Here is a 22,693-nt window from a genome sequence, read left to right as displayed (position 1 = left end):
GCCTCAGCTGTTTAGGGCCGCTCACGGGTGAGGGGCGGACTGGCCTCCTGCCCCGGCTGAAGCACCACCCCCGTCCGCCCCCAGCCAGCGGTACTGCATCTGCAACCCCGGGGTGGTGCGGCAGTTCCGGAACCCAGACACCATCTTCATCCTGGCCTTCGCCATCATCCTGCTCAACACCGACATGTACAGCCCCAATGTCAAGCCTGAGCGCAAGATGAAGCTGGAGGACTTCGTCAAGAACCTCCGAGGTGAGCTGCCTTGGCCCCGGCGGGACGCCCACCCCCTCGCCGCCAGCATGTACCTGACGGGTGCGCGCAGCGTGGCCTCACATGGGGAGGGGTGGGGCTCCTCCCCGAAGGAGCCCAGGCAGTGCAAGTTCCCGTAGAGGGCGCTGAATGCTGTGGCGGGGGCACTCCGAGTGGGAGGCGGCATGTTATCTCAGAGGACCGCAGAGCTGGCAGGCCTAGGGCGCCAGAGGTCAGAGGCCTGAGAGCGCAGCTCGGCTCAGCGCCCGGGGCCGGGCCACACACGGTGGATCCAGGCCTGGTTGCAGGGGCAGAGGGAGGATGGACTACAGGCTGGGTGCTGGGCGCCCCGGGGCCTCCGAGCACGGGGGGTGGGGACGGGATGGGGGCCGGGGGGGCCGGCACTGTCCTGCCCCCATCACTGCTGCCCACACAGCATCACCCACCACCCACCTCCCTCAGTGGTCCTCTTGGAACAGACTTGCCTTTTCATTTTTGTCTTCTTATTAAACGTATGTTTGTTTTTTTTTTTTTTGCGGTACGCGGGCCTCTCACTGCTGTGGCCTCTCCCGTTGCGGAGCACAGGCTCCGGACGTGCAGGCCCAGCGGCCATGGCTCACGGGCCCAGCCGCTCTGCGTCATGTGGGATCTTCCCCGACCGGGGAACGAACCCGCGTCCCCTGCACCGGCAGGCGGACTCTCAACCACTGCGCCACCAGGGAAGCCCAAACGTATGTATTTTTTTTTTTTTTTTGCCGTACACGGGCCTCTCACTGTTGTGGCCTCTCCCGTTGGGGAGCACAGGCTCCGGACGCGCAGGCCCAGCCGCTCCGCGGCATGTGGGATCTTCCCGGACCAGGGCACGAACCCATGTACCCTGCATCGGCAGGCGGACTCTCAACCACTGCGCCACAGGGAAGCCCCGTATGTATTTTTAAAAGGAACTTTATGTCATCACTGTAAGCAGGAAACCGGTAGCATTTGTCACACATGGGCATCATTTACGAAAATGAGCGCTGTGAAAAGGCAAAACCGCTGTGGGTTCCAGCCAAGCTGTTCCTGGCTGGGCCCCGGGCCCGAGGCTGCCCTCTCTTCCCTGGCAGGTGGGCCCATGTGGGGCAGGTGACCAGGGGCTGGGCAGCCAGATGGAGGCTTCCTCCTGTGTTGCCAGGCAGGAGAGGGACGGGAAAGGGAACGGCTGTCTCCGTGTTTGCTGCCGGCAGGTCCCTCCTGTCCGTGGGGTACCGGGCTGGGGACTGTCCCTCTCCTTGGGAAACAGCTGTAAGGGACTGAAGTCCCTTTAGAAATGGCATCATAATTTTATAAAAGGGAAACAACTGATGTGAATCAAGTCCAACTTTTCAAGCTGTTTAAATTTTTCATTTTGTCCTTCATTTCTGTAAAACTGCTCCGTCGTCACGTCCCCCAGAGCGGAGGGTCTGTGCTGGCACTCCCTGGGGGTGGGCCCCACGCTGACAGGCGGTCCTGCAGGGCGGTGGGCTCAGGGCCCTCCCTGTGCAGCCCTCTGCAGGCCCCGGGGAGGCGCAGGGCTCAGCTGTGGTTCCTAGGAACCTCGTTAATGAGAGATCCAGGTGCCAGGCCAGGTGAGGGGGCAGGGCGGTCAGCAGACACGGATGGTCCGGGGGCTGCACCCCCTCCCCTCCTCTCTGTCACCTCAAGCCCCTCTCCTCGCTGGGCCTAGTCTGGTCTGGTCTCCACGGTGTCCCCATGGCCCTGGATGCAGGCGGCTGCTGTGTAGCTGCCGGGAAAGCTGGCCGTGAGCTGCATGCTGTTGGCGACCCTGGGAGCTTAAGGGACTCTGATTTTTTTCTCTGGTTTAGCAGCTCAGCCATGTAACTGGGGCCTCTCCTGTGTGAGAAATGAGACAGAAACGAGGCCCGTGGACAGAGGCTCGGGGGAAGACAGGGCTGCTGGGTCAGATACCTGCCGGTCGGCCGCCCTCATGCCTGCGGCTTCATGGTTCGTGCGCATCCTTGCATCCGCCATCCCGGCAGTCTGGGGGAGGTGGGGCTTTGTCACCCCAGTTCCCAGGGCAGGGGCTGAGCACCCCAGAACCAGGAGAGGAAGCCACTGATTCTTTCTTGCGAGCCTGGGCTGTTGCCACCAATCACCTCTTTTCTTCAAGCCAGGGACTCGAGCGTCCTCTGCCCCATCTTCCTTGAGCTTCAGAAGGTTCAGAGAGGGAGGGGACTTGCCCGAGGTCACACAGCAAGTGTGTGTCAGAGGAGGCAGGACGCTGGCCTCCCAAAGCCAGGTCGGCGCTCTGTGCTGAGCACACGTCCTAGCTTGTTCTTTTTAGAGAGTGCCCCCCTGCCCCAGCATGCGCCGGGCACACATTTTCTCTGGAATCGCTCAGTGTGCCCAGTGGGTCCAGCAGCAGGGGGGGCCTCTGGGAGTTCAGGGAGAGGCAGGGAGGAACCCGGAAGCCAGGCAAGCGATATTTTGCTTTTATTGATATTTGCCTTCAGATTTTTTAAATGTATATTTTGAATGGGTCTTATCCTCACATAGTTCAAAAACCAGAAAGTAACGTGACCCAGCCGTTGTCCTTCTTGGAATTTACCCAAATGAGCTGAAAACTTATGTCCACACAGAAACCTGCACGTGGATGTTTATAGCAGCTTTATTCATATTCACCAAAACTAGGACGCAACCAAGCTGTCCTTCCGTAGATGAATGGATAAACCTTGGTGCATCCAGACAATGGGATATTATTCAGCCCTGAAAAGGAATGAGCTACCAAGTCATGAAAAGACACGGGGGAACCTTACAGGAACATCGCTAAGTGAAAGCAACCTATCTGAAAGCCTGCACCCTGATTCCAGCTGTGCCACATGCTGCAGGAGGCGAAGCTGTGGAGACAGTCAAGAGACCAGTAGTTGCCAGTGGTCGTGGGGGAGGGATGAAAAGGAGAAGCACAGAGGGGTTTTTAGGGCAGTGAAAATTCTGTACGGTATTATAGTGGCAGACACATGGCATCGTCCATTTGTCCAGACCCATAGGGTGGACAACACCAAGAGTGAACCCTCGTGTGAACCGTGGACTCTGGTGACTGGGACGTGTCCGCATAGGTTCTTCAGTTGTAACGAAGGCACCATTCTGGTCGGGGTGCTGATTGTCGGGGAGCTGGGGGTATATGGGAGCTCTCTGTGCTTTCCCCTGAATTTTGCTATGACCTTAAAACTGCTCTGAAAAAATAGCTAATTAGAAAAAAGCCAGAAAGCGTAAAAGGTGCACAGCAGGGCCCTTCCCATCCCTGGAGGTCATCGGCTTTGAGTCCCTGCTGTGCCACCCAGAGCTTCTCGTGGGAACCGGTACAAACGTGCACGGCTTTGACCCTCTCCCACTCGGTGCCTCACTCTTTCGTTCGGTAAATCTGAGGGCTGTTGCCAAGGTTTGCCGTGGCCTTCCTCGTTCCTGAGGGTGTACAGTAATTCCTGTCCCAGGAGTCCTCATATGAGGACCGCTTAGCCAGTCCCCTGTGAGTGTGCAAATGGGTTAGCTCCCATTTTCTGCGATTTGGAAGCAGCACCGCATTGAATGTTACGCCCCACGGGACAAATCCCCCAGATCCACTCAGTGGGCCCGAGGGTGTTTGAATTTATCACTGGCAGGTGGTGCTGGCTAGCCCACCAGAAGGCTTGAGCCGTCCCACTGCCCCATGTACCGCCAGCAGCCTGCAGACTGAGGCCCTGGGGGCTTCGTGTCTCTTTCGTGAGCAGAGCTGGGACTTCCTGACAGCATTTTTGGGGCCGTGCAGCAGAAAGGGCGCAAGCTTGTTGTCAGAGCAACCCGGCTTCAAGTCCCAGAACTGGGACAGCAGCCACTCAGACCCCCTGAGCTCTCGTGTTGAGGGGCTGGGGATGGCCCCGTGAGCTGCCCTGGTCCCTGTGAAGTCACCGTGCTCTTGGTGGCCTTTGTCACTGAGGAGGGGACTCGTAGCTCAGAGAAACCACGACTCAGGCCGACAAAGAGCAAAGTGAGGATGCGGGCCGGGCAGCCCCATCCGCACAGCCTCCCCGCACCCCAGCCCCGTCCCCAGGCCCCCTCCAGCCCGTCGGTACAATGGGGACCGTGGTGCCCGCCCCACGGGGCGGCGGCCGGGATCAAGCGGGGCCGTGTGTGCGGAGCTCCCTGGGCGTGGCTGCAAGGTGGCACAGGCCCCTCCACACTCATCCGGGGGCAGTGCCAGCCTGGTCCCTGGTGCGGGGGCTCCGAGAACACGTGTAGTGGATGGGGCAGGGCCAGCTGCTGTGGGTCTGGAGGCCTTTGGTTCAGCTGGGGCCTGGCATGGGGAGCGCTGTCCAGATTTGGTTTAGAACCCGGTGCCTTGGGGTGAGCCTTACCCCTGTTCCCCACCAGGCGTGGACGACGGGGAGGACATCCCCCGGGAGATGCTGATCGGGATCTATGAGCGGATCCGGAAGCGGGAGCTGAAGACCAACGAGGACCACGTGTCGCAGGTGCAGAAGGTGGAGAAGCTCATCGTGGGGAAGAAGCCGGTAGGTGGTCTCCATCCCCACCGCGGGAGGCCCGGGGTACCCAAGACCCACCCACCCCGTGACCCCAGGCTGCCCCACTGGCTCGGCTTCGGCCAGTAGCCGCAGTGCCTTTGGAACCTGTTCCCTTCCCAGTGGGGTTCGTGAATTATGTCAGGTTTGGGGCTTTTTAAGGGAGTAACAACCCTTCTCTCTGGGTCCCCTTTGATGAGAACCTGAGGCTCTTAATAAACCAATGGCTGGGGCTGTGCAGTGGCTCCCCGGCGGCCTGGGCTCCCCGTCAGAGCCCGCTGGGGGCGCCCTGGGAGGCCCTGTGGGTGGGTGTCACCCCGGGGTCTTGGTCAGGGCCCAGATGTGTATTTGGAACATTAACATCTCTTCTTGTTTGTTCACTGCTTCCCCCTGTAGATTGGATCCTTGCACCACGGGCTCGGCTGTGTGAGTTTCCCTCGGCTTTCGCTTTCCGTGATCCCCACTCCACGGCTCGCGGCTCCCAAACCCACAGTTCTGGCTGCATGAGTTAATTTCCGGAGCCATAAGAAACTTGATTTTCACAGTCATCTCCACCGCAGATCTCTGCGAGCACGCGGGAGGGTTCTGCTGTCAGGCCCAGAGCAGGTGGTCCCCTCCCGTCTTGTCTGGGCCCGGTTGAGCTCAGAGATCCCGCTTGTCCCTCGGCCCCGAGACCCTGTGCCTGAACAGATGACCTTGGTGTGCCGTTGAGGCCTCCCCCTCCCCACACAGCCCACGCTGTGCCTCCCAGGTCCCTTTTGCCGCCAGGGCTGGCAGTAGTGTACCTGCTGGCTGTCATGTGGTCCGCTCCTTACCCCACCCTGGCAGCCGGGTCAGCTACCCCTGCAGAGGGCCCGAGACCCCCGGCACGCCCGTGACCTGCCCTCGCCCACCTCCCTAGCCCTGCGTCCTGCCCTCCTTTCTCGCTCACACTCTGCTGCGGACAGCGCTGCCCCCTGAGGGCACCAGGCTGGGCCCGCGTCCCCTCCCTCTCATCTGCGGGTCGCTGAGCTCGGGCCTGGAGAGCAGCCCCACGTAGGGCCGTGTGTGCCCATGGCTGCGTGTGCGGAGGGCAGGGACTGGCCCCTCGAGGTGGTGACTGCCGGCTCAGGACCCTACACGGCTCCCCCAGACCCAGCTGTCAGGGCTGAGAGCCTTCAAGAGGGAGGGCCTGGGGGCGGGGAAGCCTCCTATGTGTGTGGCTCGGGGCGCACATGACGGGTGCTTTGGGGGCTCAGAAGATACGCGTGGCTCCCTGGCGGGGGCTCCACGAGCCCAGTGCTGAGAGGAGTCGGAAGGCGGTCTCCCTGGAGCAGGGGCCTCCGGAGGCCCGAGGGAGGGCGGGGTGGGGGAGTCCCCTGTCCCCGCGGGCGCGTGGAGCCAACGCCGCCCGTCCACACAGGTGCTGTCGCTGCCGCACCGGCGCCTGGTCTGCTACTGCCGGCTCTTCGAGGTTCCAGACCCAAACAAGCCCCAGAAGCTTGGGCTGCACCAGCGGGAAATCTTCCTGTTCAATGACCTCCTGGTGGTACGTGGTCCCCACGGGTGAGGGCCTGGGTGTGCAAACCCCAGAACGGCTTGGGAGAGTGGCCCCGGCTGCGCCCAGTGTCGGCTGCCTGGGCTCCCACCTCAGGCGGGCTCATCCAGGAGGGGAGAGTCAGCCTCCGCAGGTCCGGGCCTAATCCCGTCCCCTCGGCTGCCGGGGGATCCTCTTCCCGAGACTGAGCAGGGGTCTCGCTGCTGCCCAAGCCCGTCCCGGGGGCCAGGCGGGGGCGGTGCTGTGTCGCTGGCCTGGGTCTCAGCCCCAGGACTAATGGGCTGAACATGGCAGAGATGGACTCCCCAAAGGGAAGTTGAGCTCTTGCCCCAAAACAGCTAGCACAAATGTAGATGTTCCCGCAGGGAGCAGGGGGCCTGCCCTTTGGAGCTCTTGCCTCCTGCAGGCCCCCTCTTGCCCGAGACCCTATCCCCTTTCCCCACCTGATTGAGGACCAGCTGCTCTTCTCGGGTTCCTGAGGCTGGAATCTAGACATGTGGGTTCAAGTCCTTTCAGAGTTCCTGACCTTGAGCAGGCCATTTCAGACCTCTGGCCTCAGTGTCCTCCTCTGTAGAACTCATCTCTCAGAGGGTTCCACGCTGCCTTTGGGCCGTGCGTGGGGATGTCGGCGTGAGTGTCCGTCCCTGTATCGGCCCTCCCCCACCCCGGGGGCCTCCTGACCTTGGAACCGCAGGAGGGTCCTCATACGGGAGAGCTCGAACTGTGGGCCTACTTAGAGTCCTGAGCGCCCAGGGCTGCTGCCGGCTGCTCGGGCCCAGTGGCTCAGCCTCTGTCTCTGGCTGCCCCCAGGTCACCAAGATCTTCCAGAAGAAGAAGAACTCGGTGACGTACAGCTTCCGGCAGTCCTTCTCCCTGTACGGCATGCAGGTCTTACTCTTCGAGAACCAGTGTGAGTCCCTGCGCCCGTCCACACACGGCCTGCACCCCGTGGCAGGAGGCGGCCTCGCTTGGTCCATCCGTGTAGTGAGGAAGCTCTCCTCCACCGTCCCCTCTCCTTCCTCCTGGCTCCATCAGGGACGACCCCAGGGTAGCCTCTCCGGTGTTCTTATTCCCACTTTCCCAACAGAGGACAGGTTGCTGGCTGGGGGTAACCAGGGAGGATTCAGTATCATTGTATGTAGCACTCATCGGGTTTACTTTTACCGTTACTTCTTGCAGGTGATAAGATTTTTAAATTTAGTGCAGAGTGAGTTTATTTAAATAAAATGTTGATAGGAAAACATCTAGTGGATGGCACAGGTGATATACAGATATGGCCAAACAGTCAGGTGAGGGTCGTGCCGGAGAGACTGCAGGCAGAGGTCGCGAGCAGAGCCCCGATCCATCCGCTCAGGTTTCAGCGCCACGTGTTCTGGCTGTTGGACCTCTCTGGCCCGGTTCCCTTGGTCCATCGATGGGGTGATGGTAGTGCATGCCTCAGGATGAGATGAGGCCGTTCACATAAAGGCCAGGACAGCCCGTGGCCCAGGGGAGGTGCTTGTTCAGGCTTTTGGGTGTGAATGGGTCCTGGGCCAGGGGATCCGGGAAGGGAGCTGGCTGCCCCTGCAACACCCGCTGACGGGTCCTTTCGTTCTTGTTCCTTCTCGCCACCCACGCCCTTCCCTTTTCCTCTCTCCCTCTCTGTCCCCTCCCTGTCAGAGGACCTCGAGCCGCAGGCTGAGCCAGTGCTCCTGGGGTGGGATGGGGGGCGTCCTGCTGCTCCCCATGTTCCGGAGGGGCCAAGGGAAGGGCCGCCACAATGGAGCGTCTGGGCGTGTCCAGCAGCAAGGTCCCGCGGTCCTGTCCCATCCGCCTTCCCTCTGCAGGTTGAAAGGTGCCAGGGACCCGTGGCTGGGCCATCCCAGAACACGGGGCCTGAGGGTTTCTCTTTGCCAAACGGGACTGGACCTGCCAGCCCCTCCTTTCTCACGTGCCTGTGAGGAGCTCAGGATGCAGACCCTGCCGTCACTCCACCCCAGGCTGGAAGGCCGGCCTTGCCTTGGTTTCTCCCAGGCAGCACCAGGGAGGCTGGTGCCATGCACACTGTCCTGACCGGCAGGCCCCTCTTGGAAGGGGTGGCGGTGGTAGTGACCACCCAGCAGCGGCCCGAGCAGACCGAGTCCTCAGGCAGAGGCCGCGCCCAGGCCGCTTTCAGGTTCCCAGGGCTCAGCCCTCAGCCCTGGACGTGGTGCTAGTGAGAGCCGACCCCGACCTTCTGTAGGACATGCCTCGCACCCGGGGTCTCAAACTGGCAGCCCCTGGTCGGTCGCAGCTCAGTTATGTTATATTTGAACTTTATTTTAAATTCGTTGAGCTCATACTAACATCTTCCCATAAGATTTAGGTATCCGTGGCTCGTCTTGTAAAGCTAGGTTTGGACGGATGGCAGGCAGTAGCGGGCTGCACACCCTCCCCAGGCTCTGCAGCCGCAGTCTTACCCTGCCCGCTTCCTGCATTTAGGAAACCCACACAGGCCTCTAGGCGTTGGAGGTCCCGGCCCTGACCCAGGTCTGAACCGTGGTGGGATTGGTGTTTGGGCCAAGAACCTTCACACACTCAGTGGTGGATGCTTGATTCCCACTGAGGAGAGAGGCTGCCAGGACACCAAAGCCCCAGAGACCCCGAGAGCACGGAGGAGGGACTGGGCAGGTCTGAGCAGAAGACTCTGTGGGGTGTGGGGTGCCCACAGTGTACCGCAAGGGAGCTGGGGGCCTGGAGACCAGTCGGGAGAGCACAGAAGAGTCCGAAGTGACTGGATAAGACTGTCCCCCAGCGGGGACACCACCTCCCTGTCCTCCCAGGCTCGGCGCCTGGCCGAGTGACCAAGGATCCTGACCTAAAGAGTCCAGGCTCCACGCCCTTCCGCTGGGGAAGAACGAGGGCCCCGGCTTTGCCTCAGGTCAGTCGGACCTGCCCTTGACTTGGACACGGAGCAAACACAGACCCAGGTCAGGAGGCGGAGACTGCCTGGTGGTCCCTCCGGGCTGCACCGTGGAGCCTCTCCTCCCTGGAGGGATGTGTCCTCTGGGAGCCTGGCCTCGGCGTGCTCCCACACCCCGGCTGAAGGGAGACCTGCTGGTACTTTGCCAGCCAGAAGGGAGGTGGCAGAGCCCGCCCTGAGGCCCGCGCTGTCCTCTTCTGCAGATTACCCCAACGGCATCCGGCTCACGTCCGCCGTCCCCGGAGCTGACATCAAAGTGCTAATAAACTTTAACGCGCCCAATCCTCAAGACCGGAAGAAATTCACTGATGACCTGCGGGAGTCCATCGCGGAGGTGCAGGAGATGGAGAAGCACAGGATAGAGAGTAAGTCACGGATGCCCGGCCAGGGGCCTGCTGGGTGCAGGCGTGGCCTCCCATCTGGGGGCCGAGACAGTGGTGAGATGCCAGGGTGCAGTGACTCTGAGCCCAGAGGTGAGATGCCCTCAGCCTCTTCTGGCCTTCCCACGGCCACGTGACCAGGCAGCCCACCTGCCTAGGTCACGGGAGGTGGCACAGAGGAAGGAGGGGTGGACAGGGGTCTCTGGGTGGGAGCCGGGCTTCCAAGGCCCAGGCCTGTCCTGCCCAGGGAACTACATCGTGTGCCCTGAGGGGGGGGCCTCTCGGAGCCCTGGTCACCCCGTGTCCAGAGCCCTGGACCTGAGCCCTTTGCACTTGAGTGTGGTTGGTATTTGTGTCTTCTGCGCCCGACCACCCAGAGGGGTCAGGGCTAGGGCCATCCCCTGGTTTTCATTAAAGCTGATGATACCCCCGCTTCTCCTGGCTCTAAGCCTCATTCCTGGAGGTACATGGGTGCCCCCACCCCTGGCCTCCATCCACAGCCAGGCCGGGTTAACTCCTCTCCAGACCAGGCAAATCCACCTCCTAGGAAAGTGACTGACCTTCCTGCAGCCCTCGGGCACCCTGGCCTCTCCAGCCTCCTTTCCGGGGTCTCCTTTCTGCCCCTTTGGTCGCAGGTGCTCTCACTCCTCTTTTCCAGACGACCTTGCCCCTCACTTGCCCCCTTCCGAGGAGGTGACGGCTCAGCCCGGTGCCACCCTGAGCAGAGGGCCCCCCCGAGTCCTCTGCGTTGCCCTCCGGGGGGGCCAGCCCCTTGCCTTCCCCAAGCCACCCTTGGCTGGGGGCCATGCTCCCCTCACTGGACCCCTCGGCCTCTGTTCCAGCGGAGCTCGAGAAGCAGAAGGGCGTCGTGCGGCCCAGCATGTCCCAGTGCTCCAGCCTCAAAAAGGAGCCGGGCGGCGGGACACTGAGCCGGGCCTGCCTGGATGACAGCTACGCCAGCGGTGAGGGCCTCAAGCGCAGTGCCCTCAGCAGCTCCCTGCGCGACCTCTCAGAAGCGGGTAAGAGCTGGGCCCAGGGCTGCCCCCTACCCAGCGCACACGGGACTCGGCCGCCCGTGGCCGGCGGGGCTTGCGTCGGCCGGAAGGGGCTGTGTTGGAGGCTCAGACAGTGGAGGGGCTCGGACGGAGCTCACTTGGGTGGCCGTCCCCAAACCACAGCAGCATGTGGCCACGTGGAAGGGCGTCCCCCAAAGGCCAAAGGAAACGGGGCCGAATGGTCAAAGGCAGGACAGCCGGGAGGTTACCCCTGGTCTCCCTTGCTTATTTATTTTATTCTTTTATTTGTTTTCTGAAATTTGCTGTCATGCAGAGCGAGTCGGGCCCTGCTAATGGGTGTGTCCCCTGTACTCTGTGCTGCCCCGTCCCTGTGCTTCATGCTGATGAATGAGATGGAGTGAAGCCCTTGACACTGTGTCTGGGACCCCGTCTCCCACTGTCCCAGGTCTTGCTTTCCCCAGAGGTCTCCCTTCCTGGGAAACCCAGGCCTCCGTCCAGCCCAGAGACGCGGCCACGCCTGGCCCTGGGACGTCCGTGGGAAAGCCCTGGCAGAAATGTGATTTTTGTTGTTGTTTCTTTGTTTCTGTGTGTGTCTGATTTGCTGCCAGCCTCTTAGCGTGCAAGCAAGCAGCACCCCTCGAGCCGCCCAGGTTTCCTGGGGCGGGGCTGTGCGTGGAGCATCACTGAGCAGGGAGCTTCTGCTGGCGACCCTGCCTGACCTCAGCTGGGGAGGGGAGGGGGGAGGGGAGCGCTGCTGCAGCCTGCTTTGCCTGCCAGCGCGGTTGTTGGTTGGAGGAGTCACGGGGTGAGGGGATGCACGCCAGCGGCTCTTCAGCCCCCCACTAGGCGTGTCTAGCCAGGCAGCTTCTCCCATGAGGAAGCTCAGGGGCTGCGGCGGAGCGGAGGGAGCCGGACACGGGGGCACATGGCTGTGCCAGGACCCCAGGCTCCCACCCCAAGGCCCCAGCTGTCCCAGCCGCAGGAGCCTGACGTAACCGCGGCTCTTCTGGCGAAGACCCTCTCAGGCTGAGACCAGCCTCCTCCTCTCCAGGGCCCAGCGGACCCCTCCCCAACAGGGCTTCGCCCACCCCACCAACCTCAGGCATCACCACTTGACCAGCTCTGGGCCCCCGTATAGAACCTGCTGATGACCCCATCCCTCCCTTCAGCTTATTCATTTCCCAGAATTTTTTTTCTTTTTTTTTGAGTTGGATTTTTTTTCTTTGTTTCTGTCTTGTCATTTTTTTTTTTCCATAGTGAAAATCCGAATTGCATGGCCAGCGTGAGAGTCAAGCAGGGCTTCTCAACCCCGGCTCTGTTGACATCTTGTGCCAGATCATTCCTGGCCGTGGGGACAGCTCTGTGCAGGATGCTTAGCAGCATCCCTGGCCTCTGTCCACTAGATGCCAGTAACACCCCCCAGTCATGACAACCAGTAATGTCCCCCCAAATTGCCAGGTGCCCTCTGGGGGAGAAATACCACACCCCTGGTTGGCAGAATTGCCGTGGTTGAGAACCACTGGTTTTCCCCGTGGCTTGTTACACCCAGCTAACCGTAACCAGACTGCTCGGGGCCTCTGCAGGCTGGGGACCCAGGGCCTGTGTTTGAGTTTGTGCAGTGGGACAGGTTCTGGCCTCTCTGGGTCCTGCCCAGCCCCCTCAGGTAGCAGTGGCCTCAGCGCAGCCACTCGAGGGCCTCAGCCGTCCACTCTCTGCTTAGGGGCCAGACAGAGCCGCGTGCCCGGGTGCATGGCCGTGTGAAGGGCGGAGCTCCAAGGTCTGGCTGAGTTCTGTTTATCGTTACCGTTGCCATTTTTGTTTGGGGATTCTGAGCCGAGGACTCCAGGCAGCGAGTCCTCTCGGGTCCTAAACCACCGTGAAGAGAATCCCCGGGAAAGTGCCCCCTGCACCGAAGGTGAGAGGGGCGGTAAGGTGGGTGTTTGAGTCCTGATGACCTCCAAAGCCCCAGACTGGGACAGGCTCCCTGTGACCTCCAGAGGAAGACGGGCCAACGCCAGCTGCCTGCCGGAAGATGCCGGAGATGTGACCCTATGTGCTGGACTGGGTTGGGGCGAAGCTCTCCCGCACCCGCCGTGCCCCGGCCGAGATGGGCTTGTCGGGAAGAGGTGAGACTCAGGGCCAGCCTCTCCCCTCGGGACAGTGACGCCCAGCAGCCGGCTTGTCGTCGTTCCCAGAGCAGCTGCCCCAGACCTGCGACCACATGTCCATCCAGGAGACAGCACCCGGGGATGTGCCCTCGGCCCGGCACGAGCCTCTGGGACCTGGGAGGCAGTCGTGGTTTGACGGCCCAGGAAGAACGGGGCGGCAGACTTTCCAAGCGGCAGGGGGAGGGGCCTGGCCCCCAGCCCGGCCCCCCGCTGAGCTGCGAGGCCTCGTCCCGGGTCTCCACGTGGTCTTCCTTCAGCTGGACCCCCTGCTCGTCTCAGTGACACCAGAGCCCTGCCAGCCTGATATCAAGGACCCATAAGGACCGCTGACACGGGCGTGACTGAGCCTTAGCTCCTGCCACAGATCTGTCAAGTCACAGTGGACACTGTCCACGGACCCCGAGGCCCCCAGCCCCTCACCAGCCGAGCTGCCCAACACCGGTCCCCATGGAGAGGACATCTCCTGGGCCTGCGGGGTCTGCCGTCGTTACCCGGGGCACAGCTGGAAGCCTGCCACGTCCTGCACCTGCTGGGGAAGAGCTGGCGGCCAGTTTCCAAAGCAGCCCCTGCTGTCCCACGATGGGCACTCCGCATGTGTAGCAGCCAGGGGGCCAGCGGCTGCCTCTCCTGGGGTGGGGGCCATGCTCGGGGTGGCCTCCCAAGCAGAGCCCATCAGGGCCGCGCAGCACGCCAATTCCGGGGTCTTTGGCTCCGGGCCCTGGTCGAGTTACACCTCTGGGCTTGGGTTCCCCAGATGCAGGCGGGACTAGCGCTGCCCTCCAGAATCTGTGAGAGTCAGTACCCACAGAACATTGGGGATGGGGCCTGGCCCGCGTGCTGGTTGTTGTCACCCTCAGCGTTGCTAGGGCCATGGTGCGAGACCTCGGGCAGATCCCTGTCTGCCTGCTGTCCCAACGCTGAGAAGCCAGGAAGGCTGGGAAGAGCCTCGCCGGGCGCCCCGTCTGGATGCGGCTCCCAAGCTGTCCGTGGCCGGGCTGGCAGGGCCTGCTGTGGCCGAGAGGCGGCAGCTGGGGCAGGGCTCACCTGAGGCTTGTGCAGGATCCGGAGATGGTTGGGGGGGACCCCAAACAGGGCAGGCAAGGAAGGAGTGGTGGGGATACGTGAGTGGGAGCAGCTGGCCCGGCTCCTCCTCCGTCAGTAGGTGGTGTGCACATGTGCAAACGCCCACACGTGCGTCTGCCGTGGGCCGGTGTCCGCGGGTGTGCCCCGGACTGGAGTGCAGAGGACCCCTGCGGGGACATCCTGTATCTCCTGCTGAGTTGAGAAGTTGAAAAGGTGAAGTCTGAGAAACTCAGAATCACTCCAGGACATCCAAGTGAGAGGTCTCCTGAGTCTTGGCCCACGGTGGGCAGGAGGGGGGCCTGTTCAGCTCCAGCGGGGGCAGCGTTGGAAGCCGCAACCCCCAGCCCTGGGCCTGGCCCAGTTCTGTTGGGTGAAGCAGGCCGGCTGGAGGGCGCTACTAGCCCGGCGGGGCCTCTGTCTTCCCTCTCTGTCCCTGGTCCTTAGTCAGAGGAGTGTCCGCAGCCTTATAGGGGCTAGAGAGCAGACTGAGACACCCCAAGAAGAGCGGAGGTCTGAGCATAGCCACCCCAGGGAGCGGGGGCCATGCCTAGTGGACAGATGTGGAAACTGAGGCAAAGAGTGGACGGCGTGCCAGGTAGGGTCACCCCTCCAGCTGCAGAGCCCCCCTTCTGGAGACTGGACTCTAGTTCTGTTCCATGTCCCTGGGCCACCGTGTTGGGACCGAAGGCAGGAAGGAAAGGTCACCCCTCTTCTCATACCGGCGGAAAGATGAGGAAGGGAAGGGTCGTTTTCAGCCGGGAACGAGGGCCAGTTCCCACCTGGTGGTCCGTGATCTTCAGCAACCTCATCTGCTGTGTGGCGCAGTTCCGAGTGGGCTCTGAGGCCAGGGTCCAGCACGGCTTTCGGTGGACCCCAGGCTCCCAGCTGGAACTCAGGTTTGGGGGTCAGCAGGCAAGGCAGAGTTACCGGAGCTCCCCTGAGCCTGCCGTTGTGAGCCCAGGCCCAAGGGCCTGTCCCAGGCACGCGCAGCTGCCACCACGAGGCCCGAAGGGTCCAGACACACCCTCTCCACCCAGCGCAGGTCGGGGTGTGGGCCACAGGGCGGCACGAGGCAGCGCCTTCCATTTTCCAGGCTCCTGGGTCCAGCCCGGGTCCAGCTCAGAAGGCAGCGTGGCCAAGATTTCCCACCTCAGGTGGACGGGCAGATACCGTGAGAACGTGCTCACTGTGGGGATTGAGCTGGTCAGCCCATCGGCCAGAGCTTCCGTCTCCTCCTGGTGTGGACAGAGGGACACCTGTCCTGCACTGTGGGGCCTGGCCAGGCCTGCACAGGTGGAAGCTGGAAGAACGTCGTGGAGCCCCTTCTCTGCCTCAGCCTCGGTGTCCTGCAGAAATGCCTGGAGAAGTCGTCTGGGGGACCTGCGGGGGCCAGGGTGGGTGCTGGACGTCCAGAACCAAGAGGAAGACCCAACCTCCTCTGGCACAGCCAGCACAGGTTGTGTGCCTGCTACGTGCCATGTGCGGGGGACACAGAGGCGTTGGCAGTGAGGGCTCACGACTGGGGAACGCGCGTGGTGTCCCAGCGGGCTGTGCCCACAGAGGACTCCAGGCCCTGGGCTGGGAGGAAGTCCCAGCATCCCTGTCCCTGGCCAGACACTGCACAAACCAAACATGGCCCCAGGGTGCGGCCCTTCTGCTCCGCCAGGAGAAAGAGGACGTGGAGTTAAGTCTCCTAACCATCAGGCCCACCAGCAGCCGGGGACGCAGATGTGTGTGTGTGTGCGTGCGTATGTCCATACATACGTATGTGAAATCCACCGAAGGTCAGGCCGGGCAGGCCCACACTTGGCTCGTCTTAGCTGTGGGAGGAGCTGCCCTTGCCCGTCCCAGCGGGCAGGCGGCTGAGGCCCCCTGGAGCTCGGGGTCAGCCGGGCCTGTGCGCCCACCCCAGCCCCCCAGAGGCCCCTCCCCCCAGGCTCCCGGTCCAGGAGAGGGGGTTAAAGTTGGGCTGGTTGAAAAAGATTTTTTTTTTTTTTTTTTTTTTTGCTTTTTAAGAACCCCATTGTCTTGTTAACTCATTACTGCCCTGCCACCGGCTCCCCCGGGCCATCCGGCGGCAGCGCCCCGCCCCGTGTCGCGTCTAACCTGTGGTATTGCATGTTCTGGGCAGGGAAGCGAGGGCGTCGCAGCAGTGCGGGATCGCTAGAGAGCAATGTGGAAGTAAGTCGGAAGCCCCCGTCCAGCTGGCTGTCGTGTGTCGCCTCCTGGTGTCTTTTTGTTTTGCTCCTCCTCCCCTTCTGCCCAGAGGCTCAGACCCCCCGCCTGCCTCGTCCGCGCATGCCGCCCGCCTGGCGTTCCCATGCCCCTCACCGCTTGTTTGGGCTGCAACGGAGGGGGTGGGTCTGGATGTTGTGGTTTAGTCTCCGCCTAACCCATCCCCGCGGTCCGAGCATGGTTAACACCCCGGCTTCCTGCTCATCCTGGGCCGGAGGCGGCGGCCGCCGGGCACCCTCCCCCGCCCCCTCGCTGTTGGGTTGTGCCACCTCGGGACTTCCATGCTCCGCCATCCCCATCGCTTCCTTCCTGGAGGTTCGATTGCTGTGTGTCTGCAGTCAGGGCACCACGGAATTGCTCAGCTAGCTCGGGGGAGGAGAGCCATGAGAGCGAGAGGAATTCAGTGTGGATTTCATGAGATTTCATTCATCCTCTAGCCATCTCGATATTCCTGTTCACATCGAACCTCAGCTTGCAGACCTTTCTGTTTCCTTCCTTTCCCGTGTTTGGTTTGCAGTAGGTAGCCGCAGTGAAATGCCTAGGCGGTGCCCACCCCCAGGACGGGGCTTCCCCAGCCCCTCCTGTCCCCCTCACCACCTGACCAGAAACCTCGGGACCTGCACAGGCAAAGCACACGCCCTCGGACGTTGAGAGGACCCAGGAGAGCTTAGGGCAGGAGGCGGCAGGACCGGCCCTTCCCCTGCACGCAGCCCGCCCGCCCCACCCTACCCAGCACACACGGCTTACACACACCCGCAGACACACGGTTCTGATCTGAAAGCTCTGGCCGCCTCCGGCAACCAGGTGCTCATCAGGCCAAGAGCAGAGGTCAACCTTGACCCACCGCGGCTGCGCCCCGCCCCCCCGACCTTTCTCCCCGAAGGCCCCCTCCTGGCCCCCCCAGCCGACCTGCACGGCAGTGTCCGGAGGTGGCGTCTGAGTGCAGCCTCACACGGCCTGGCCTCTGCGGCTAGCGAGTTGAACTAAGGCTTAGCAGTCAGTGGGCGAACTTTTTTTTGACATTTCTTAAGAATCATTCTGATGTAAGTGCTCTAAGCTCTTTTAATTTTGGTTTCTATGAATTTCCTTTTTAGGGGTCCATCATTAGCAGTCCTCACATGCGCCGGAGAGCTACATCAACACGAGACTGTCCATCTCGCCCACACCAGGCCATGCCCAACTCCTCCTCCCTCCTGGGCTCCTTATTTGGGAGTAAGAGAGGGAAGCCCCCTCCCCAGGCCCACTTGCCCCCAGCCCCTCCCCAGCCGCCCCCCCACCTGCCTCATCCCTCACCCGGCCACCCCCAGGGGCCCACGGAGGGCCCCTTGCAGGCCCCAGTGCATGGGCACCACGGCCAGTACTGCCCCCTCCAGCAGAACCCGCCCCCCTACCATCACCACCACCACTACCACCCACCCCCGCACATCCAGCACGCACACCAGTACCACCACGGCCCCCATGGGGGACAGCCCGCCTACGGGGCCCACGCGCACAGCCACCCGCCGCTGCCCTCGGCTCACGCCGGCCACCCGGGCCACGTGGGCCACGCCGTGCACCACCACGGGCAGCCCCCTGCCCCGCCGCCCCTCCCCAGCAGCAAGGCCAAACCCAGCGGTATCAGCACAATTGTGTAGACAGCCTGGGTGGGGATCCCGGGCCCCTCAGAACAAGTGCACACCACACAGGCGCGCCCAGGGGCGGCAGCCCCAGACCAGACCCAGGGCACTTTCTGTTTCCCCCTCCCCGTCTGCTCCCGGCCCGGATGGAGCCCCCCAAGCCCCGGGGCTTGTGTCACAGGGAACAAACCACCCCCCACCACCGGTTTCATTTAGCGGTGGCGCCCGGGGCTCCATCCACCTCAGCCCGGGACGTGGGCCTCGGCCACCATCAGCCCTGAAACAGTGCCGCCGGCCAAGTACATGTTGAGCTCCCCACCCTGACCCCCAACCTGCAGCCCTCACCTCTCTGCTCCCTCACTATACACGCAGATGAGAACCCAGCCTAGGAAAAGAAGAGACGACACAAAAAACCAGAGACAGAACCAAACAAAAAACCCAAAACTTGCTGCATTATTGCTCTTTTATTGACAATGGGCAAAAATTAAGTAGACCTGATATGGTTGATGAAAATACGTAAGTAAACTTTATATAATATAAATATATAAATATATAAATATATATATATATACTGTATAGGTAGTATTTGTGTGTGAAAGGCAAACGTTTCAGTCCACGAAATTAGCAATATAGACTTTACAAGGAACTCCACTTACCTGATAGGAAGACAGTACCTTAGACAAACGTGTGAGAGGGTAGACCAAAAACTTAAATGCTAGGGACAAAATTCATATTCTTCCGTATTTTCATAAAAAGAAGAGAAGCCCCCCTAGGACTGGCGGAAATCTTTACACAATCATTACTAACTGTGCCAAGTAACATAGCATCTAACTGTTTTAAAAGTCCGATATTGCTTTGTATAAATCCTTATTTTATTAACAGAAGACTATCATAAGTAATCAGTATTATAACTGCTCTGTTACTTCAGGTAAGCAAATAGATAAAATGCAGTGAACTCTACAGTAGCAACTTGAGACAGCTAGTTAAGGACTGGTTGCCTTGGACTATTGGTTACAGATTCTTAGACACTTTAATGGCTGCAATAACTGTGAATTTCCATGATCCATGTTTCTTTTGTATGCATTTGATTGAATGCACACTCATTCAGAGCCCTCTGCGGGGGGCCCCATACACAGCAGAGGTATTCATCTCCAACCTGAAAACGACCAACTCATCCTGTGTCCCCAGCACCATAGCTCCCTCATCCTGTTTCCAACCGCAGCAGGCAGACGCCCCGGAACCCGAAGGCTTCTCTTAGCGTTTAGCAGCCCAGGGCGGTGTGTGTGTTCCCCGTTTTGTTTTCTGAGTGGTGGCCGTGATCATCGTGATTCCATGTGGCCGTGTGCTAGCACGACCCCCGTGTCATCGCCGTGGCCCATCTGACCCCAGCCGACGAGTGCCCGGCCCCGCCAGTGCGGCCCCGCCCCCTCCTCACGGTCAGGCGGCTGCCGGGGCGTCACGTGACTCTCCGCTGTGCTCTTGTCGCTTCCATGTTGTGGTGACACCATCCGCTCCCCCGGGGCCGGCGCTGCACGCGCCTGGTTCTGTGCCTGAGTCACCCACGGGCCGTACTTTGTAGTTTCAGCCCTTCGAGCCACTGCAGCCGCCAGTGCTGTGCTCCTAAGCCGTGGACCCGAGGATCGCCCCCGGCACCTGCCAGGCAGGGAGCTCTTCCAGAAAGGGCGAAGCTGGCGCGGGACTCCGCGGGCGCGGGGCTCTGGACAGGCGGCAGCGGGACGACGGAGGGGGGCCCACGCTGGCGGCGGCCGGGGCTCTGCCCGCCCACCGCCCCCTTTGTCGCATCATCCAGGTCACCAAACCAGCAAATCTGCAAACCGAGCACTTTGTTAATCTCCACAGAGCAAGTACAGCAATCGAGAGTTTAGCTTTTTTTTTTTTTTCTTTCCTTTTTTGAAAGAAGTGTGACTTTAACCTGCCCGCCTTTATCTTCCCGTCCGTGTCATCCTCCTCTCATCTGCTCAGAAAGAGAAATGAAAAGCATGGGCGTGTCTGATTTGGTCCAGGCCGGGCTGGTGGGAGGCTCCCCGGTTCCGCGGACCCCGAAACTCCTTGGTTTCCCTCCAGAGTCCCGCTCCCGAGGCGTTCTCTGTCTTGTGGTTTAAAGGGCGTTGTGATGACAAGGAACGGTCGAATTGTACTGCATGTCCTCTGGCGTCAGGCACGAGGCCACACTTTGTGTTCTGTGTATTTGCAAACTCTCTCAGTGTTACTGTTGACAAATAGTTGAAGTAAAGTGATAACATATTAAGTATGTCGGCTTTTCTTCACCCTCTGTACCAATCGTAGGATCTAACTGTAAACTCCAGGTTGTTCCAGAAAAGATGCAGGCAGGCTGATTGACACCAGGTCGCCCTTCCCAAAGGGCAGTCACTGATGGAAACAGAGCCAAGCTGGGTGGAGCCAGCGGGGAGGGTGCCCTCTCTCTGCAGGCCATTCGGGACCCCCACCTCCAGACTGTCACCGGGCTGGGTCCCTAAAGGGGGGGGGTAGTCTCTCCCCGTGTTTCCAGCCTTCTGCTGGATTGGGTTCTGGTCAGTGAGGTTCCACCCGTCTTTGTGTTTCGTTTCCAAACTTGTCATGGAATAAGTGTTCCCAAAAGGCACACTGTTCCCTGGAGGAGGCTGGAGCCAGGCTGCCCCAAACTCGTTTGGGAAGCAGATGCTCCTGAAAAGCTTGTGGCCCCACGTAGCCTTCTTGAGGCTGCTCTCTCGGGATCCCAGCCCATCCCAGGGTGGCAGCCGTGGGCACCTGTGGTTCACCCCCTGGCACAGGAGGTGGGAGGCTGAGCACCACCGGGATGTGCGTCATCCTTTCTCACTGTCAAGATACACATGGGGCATTTTGCTCAAGTCACAAGTTATTTCAGCAGGTGACCCTTAGAGAAAGCAGTTGGTACCATCACAGAAATCTTTTCTGGGACAACAATTAAATCATGTTTGTTTTTTCTTTTTAAGTTTATGAATGGATTGCACAACAATGTAAAAATAAAGTTCATCCTAATATGATGTGCACATCTTGCTTAAAAACATCCTCAGTCATCCCGTGTAGAGCGATTTTTCCATCTCGCACTGCATGCAGCAGAAACCTCTTGGTTTTCTTTAAGATGAGCTGAAAAGACAGCAGATGTTAAACATGACCCTAGGTGTTGACTCAGCACTGTATGAAGCTATTTCGCTACAGGTAAGCATGCATCTTACAGTCCGTTGTAAAATATCATCACCCTTCCTGCCTGAAAAATGAGTCCTTTTGTAAGTATTTTCAATACAACAACAATAATCCAGGAAGCGGGTCGCAGAATGAATCGGCGTGAGGTGAGGGTGGTGAATGGGCACAGCGCGGGGCGGGGGGGGGTCACCGTGTGACCCACCTGCGGTCATGCCAAGGTCGTGTGTGGGACCATCTCCTCTGGGGCACTGTCATTCACCTCAAGTCGTTTCACACACTTAGAACCAGGTCTTGAATGCAGGCTCTTCAGACCTCAAGGGCCACCTCGCTCGCAGGAAGCCCGGCACCCACGATGTAACTTTGGGGAGGAAAGAAGTGCTTTTGTTTTCCTATGCGTTCTGTGTGTAAGTAGTAACAGACTCTACTGATGTAAAACCATAGCTGTGATCGTTTGGAGAAATCAAATAAATGCTTCAAAACCCTTGAGTTCTTACTTTTTCTGGGAAGTCCAGCAATTTCCCTGTTGTCCACACACAGAGATCTCCAGGTGACAGGGTGGCCCATCCCTTGTCGTGACTGCTGTGGGCTCCGGCTTTCTGGGAAGACGTTAATTTGAGGATGCTGATGGACGGCTTAAGATAAAGGTACACGTCACAACGTAGGCACTGGTAGAAGATTTCAGAGGTATTTATAATTTCTAGCAACTTTTGACAAAATTTTGTGCTTCCGTTGAGTTAGACAGGAGGTGGGCCGTATAAAGTGTGCAGGTGGGCTGGGAGTGACTGGTGGGGGCAGAGAAACTCCCAAGGACCCAGTCCCCATCACGTGATGTGGAAGCCAGGGAAGGAATTCTGATCCTGCTGCGAGCAGGCGTTCTGTGGGAACGTGATTGGCTTGTACTGTTTCTCCTTTCCTTGAGCCAAATTCAGTTCCAGAGAATACCCCTTAAAAGTTTCAGTACGTATCATAAAACCAAGTAAGACTGGTAGACCTAATTTGTGGGAAACACAAAGAGGTTGACGTCAGCGGCCACAATCAGCTGTGGCCCACCCTTCGCAGAGAAGTGGGTCCCTATGGGAAGACGGTCTCAGGTGTCTGCAGCAGGGAGGCCGTCCCTCTCCCAGGCCCTCAGGGGCCTCCGAGGGAGGGGGCTGGTTCCTGGAATTCCTGGGAATACTTAGGTCTGCTTCACCGCGTGATGCCACCACACACAGGGCTGCTGACACCTGCTCGGGGCACCCGAGCCGCTCAGCCAGTGCTGCGGTGAGACCGTCCTCTGGGTTTCGGGTTTGTCTCCCCAGCAGACTGCGAGCTCCTGGGGCAAAGGGTGCATGTGGTCCCCTTCTCTGTGTCCGGTGCCCAGCACAGGACTGCTCCTGTCAAGATGCATCCGAAAACAAATTGGTGGTTGGAAGGGGGCGGGGGTCACAGCAGAGCCACTGGCTGATCTGAGGGTGTGTAGGTCGTCAGCATCCCAAATTGATGGACAGTTGTTCGCTTGGCTCTCTGCTGCTTCTGCCACCGAGAATTTAGCTGGGGATGCAGGTGACACAGTGAAACTTCTCCGAGATTGTTTCCTGCTCACTGACCGTGTCCTTTAGCCCATGTTTTATTTGACCTCGCAAAGCTTTCAACGCTGTTCACACGTCCCTTCGTGAAACGTGGTGTCTTTGGCCGCACACTCTCTCCTTCCTCTCCGAGGGAGGAGGTGGGAAGCTCCTCCTGTGTCTCCTTTGCAGGCTGACACCCCT

The 22,693-nt window shown here is 60.2% G+C and overlaps 1 protein-coding gene across 3 annotated transcripts in view; it reads left to right on the top strand.

Annotated features, from left to right (window-relative positions):
- Window positions 1-20,788, top strand: part of IQSEC1 (IQ motif and Sec7 domain ArfGEF 1) — a 67,607-nt gene extending 46,819 nt beyond the window's left edge. For 2 of the 3 annotated variants that reach the window (XM_081245560.1, XM_081245559.1), the window contains 9 exons: window positions 85-251; window positions 4,632-4,771; window positions 5,177-5,206; window positions 6,183-6,308; window positions 7,128-7,227; window positions 9,462-9,623; window positions 10,481-10,657; window positions 16,037-16,086; window positions 17,235-20,788. In XM_081245560.1, coding sequence (XP_081101686.1) covers window positions 85-251; window positions 4,632-4,771; window positions 5,177-5,206; window positions 6,183-6,308; window positions 7,128-7,227; window positions 9,462-9,623; window positions 10,481-10,657; window positions 16,037-16,086; window positions 17,235-17,774 — 1,492 coding nt within the window. In that variant the 3' untranslated portion in view covers window positions 17,775-20,788. The remainder of the gene's footprint in view (window positions 1-84; window positions 252-4,631; window positions 4,772-5,176; window positions 5,207-6,182; window positions 6,309-7,127; window positions 7,228-9,461; window positions 9,624-10,480; window positions 10,658-16,036; window positions 16,087-17,234) is intronic. The other variant, XM_081245561.1, reaches the window with a different exon arrangement.
- Window positions 20,789-22,693: the final 1,905 nt, after the last annotated feature.

Source organism: Mesoplodon bidens (genome assembly GCF_964165515.1).
Source record: "Mesoplodon bidens genome assembly, chromosome: 10".
Lineage (NCBI taxonomy): Eukaryota > Metazoa > Chordata > Mammalia > Artiodactyla > Ziphiidae > Mesoplodon > Mesoplodon bidens.
This window is presented reverse-complemented; position numbering and strand designations above follow the sequence as displayed.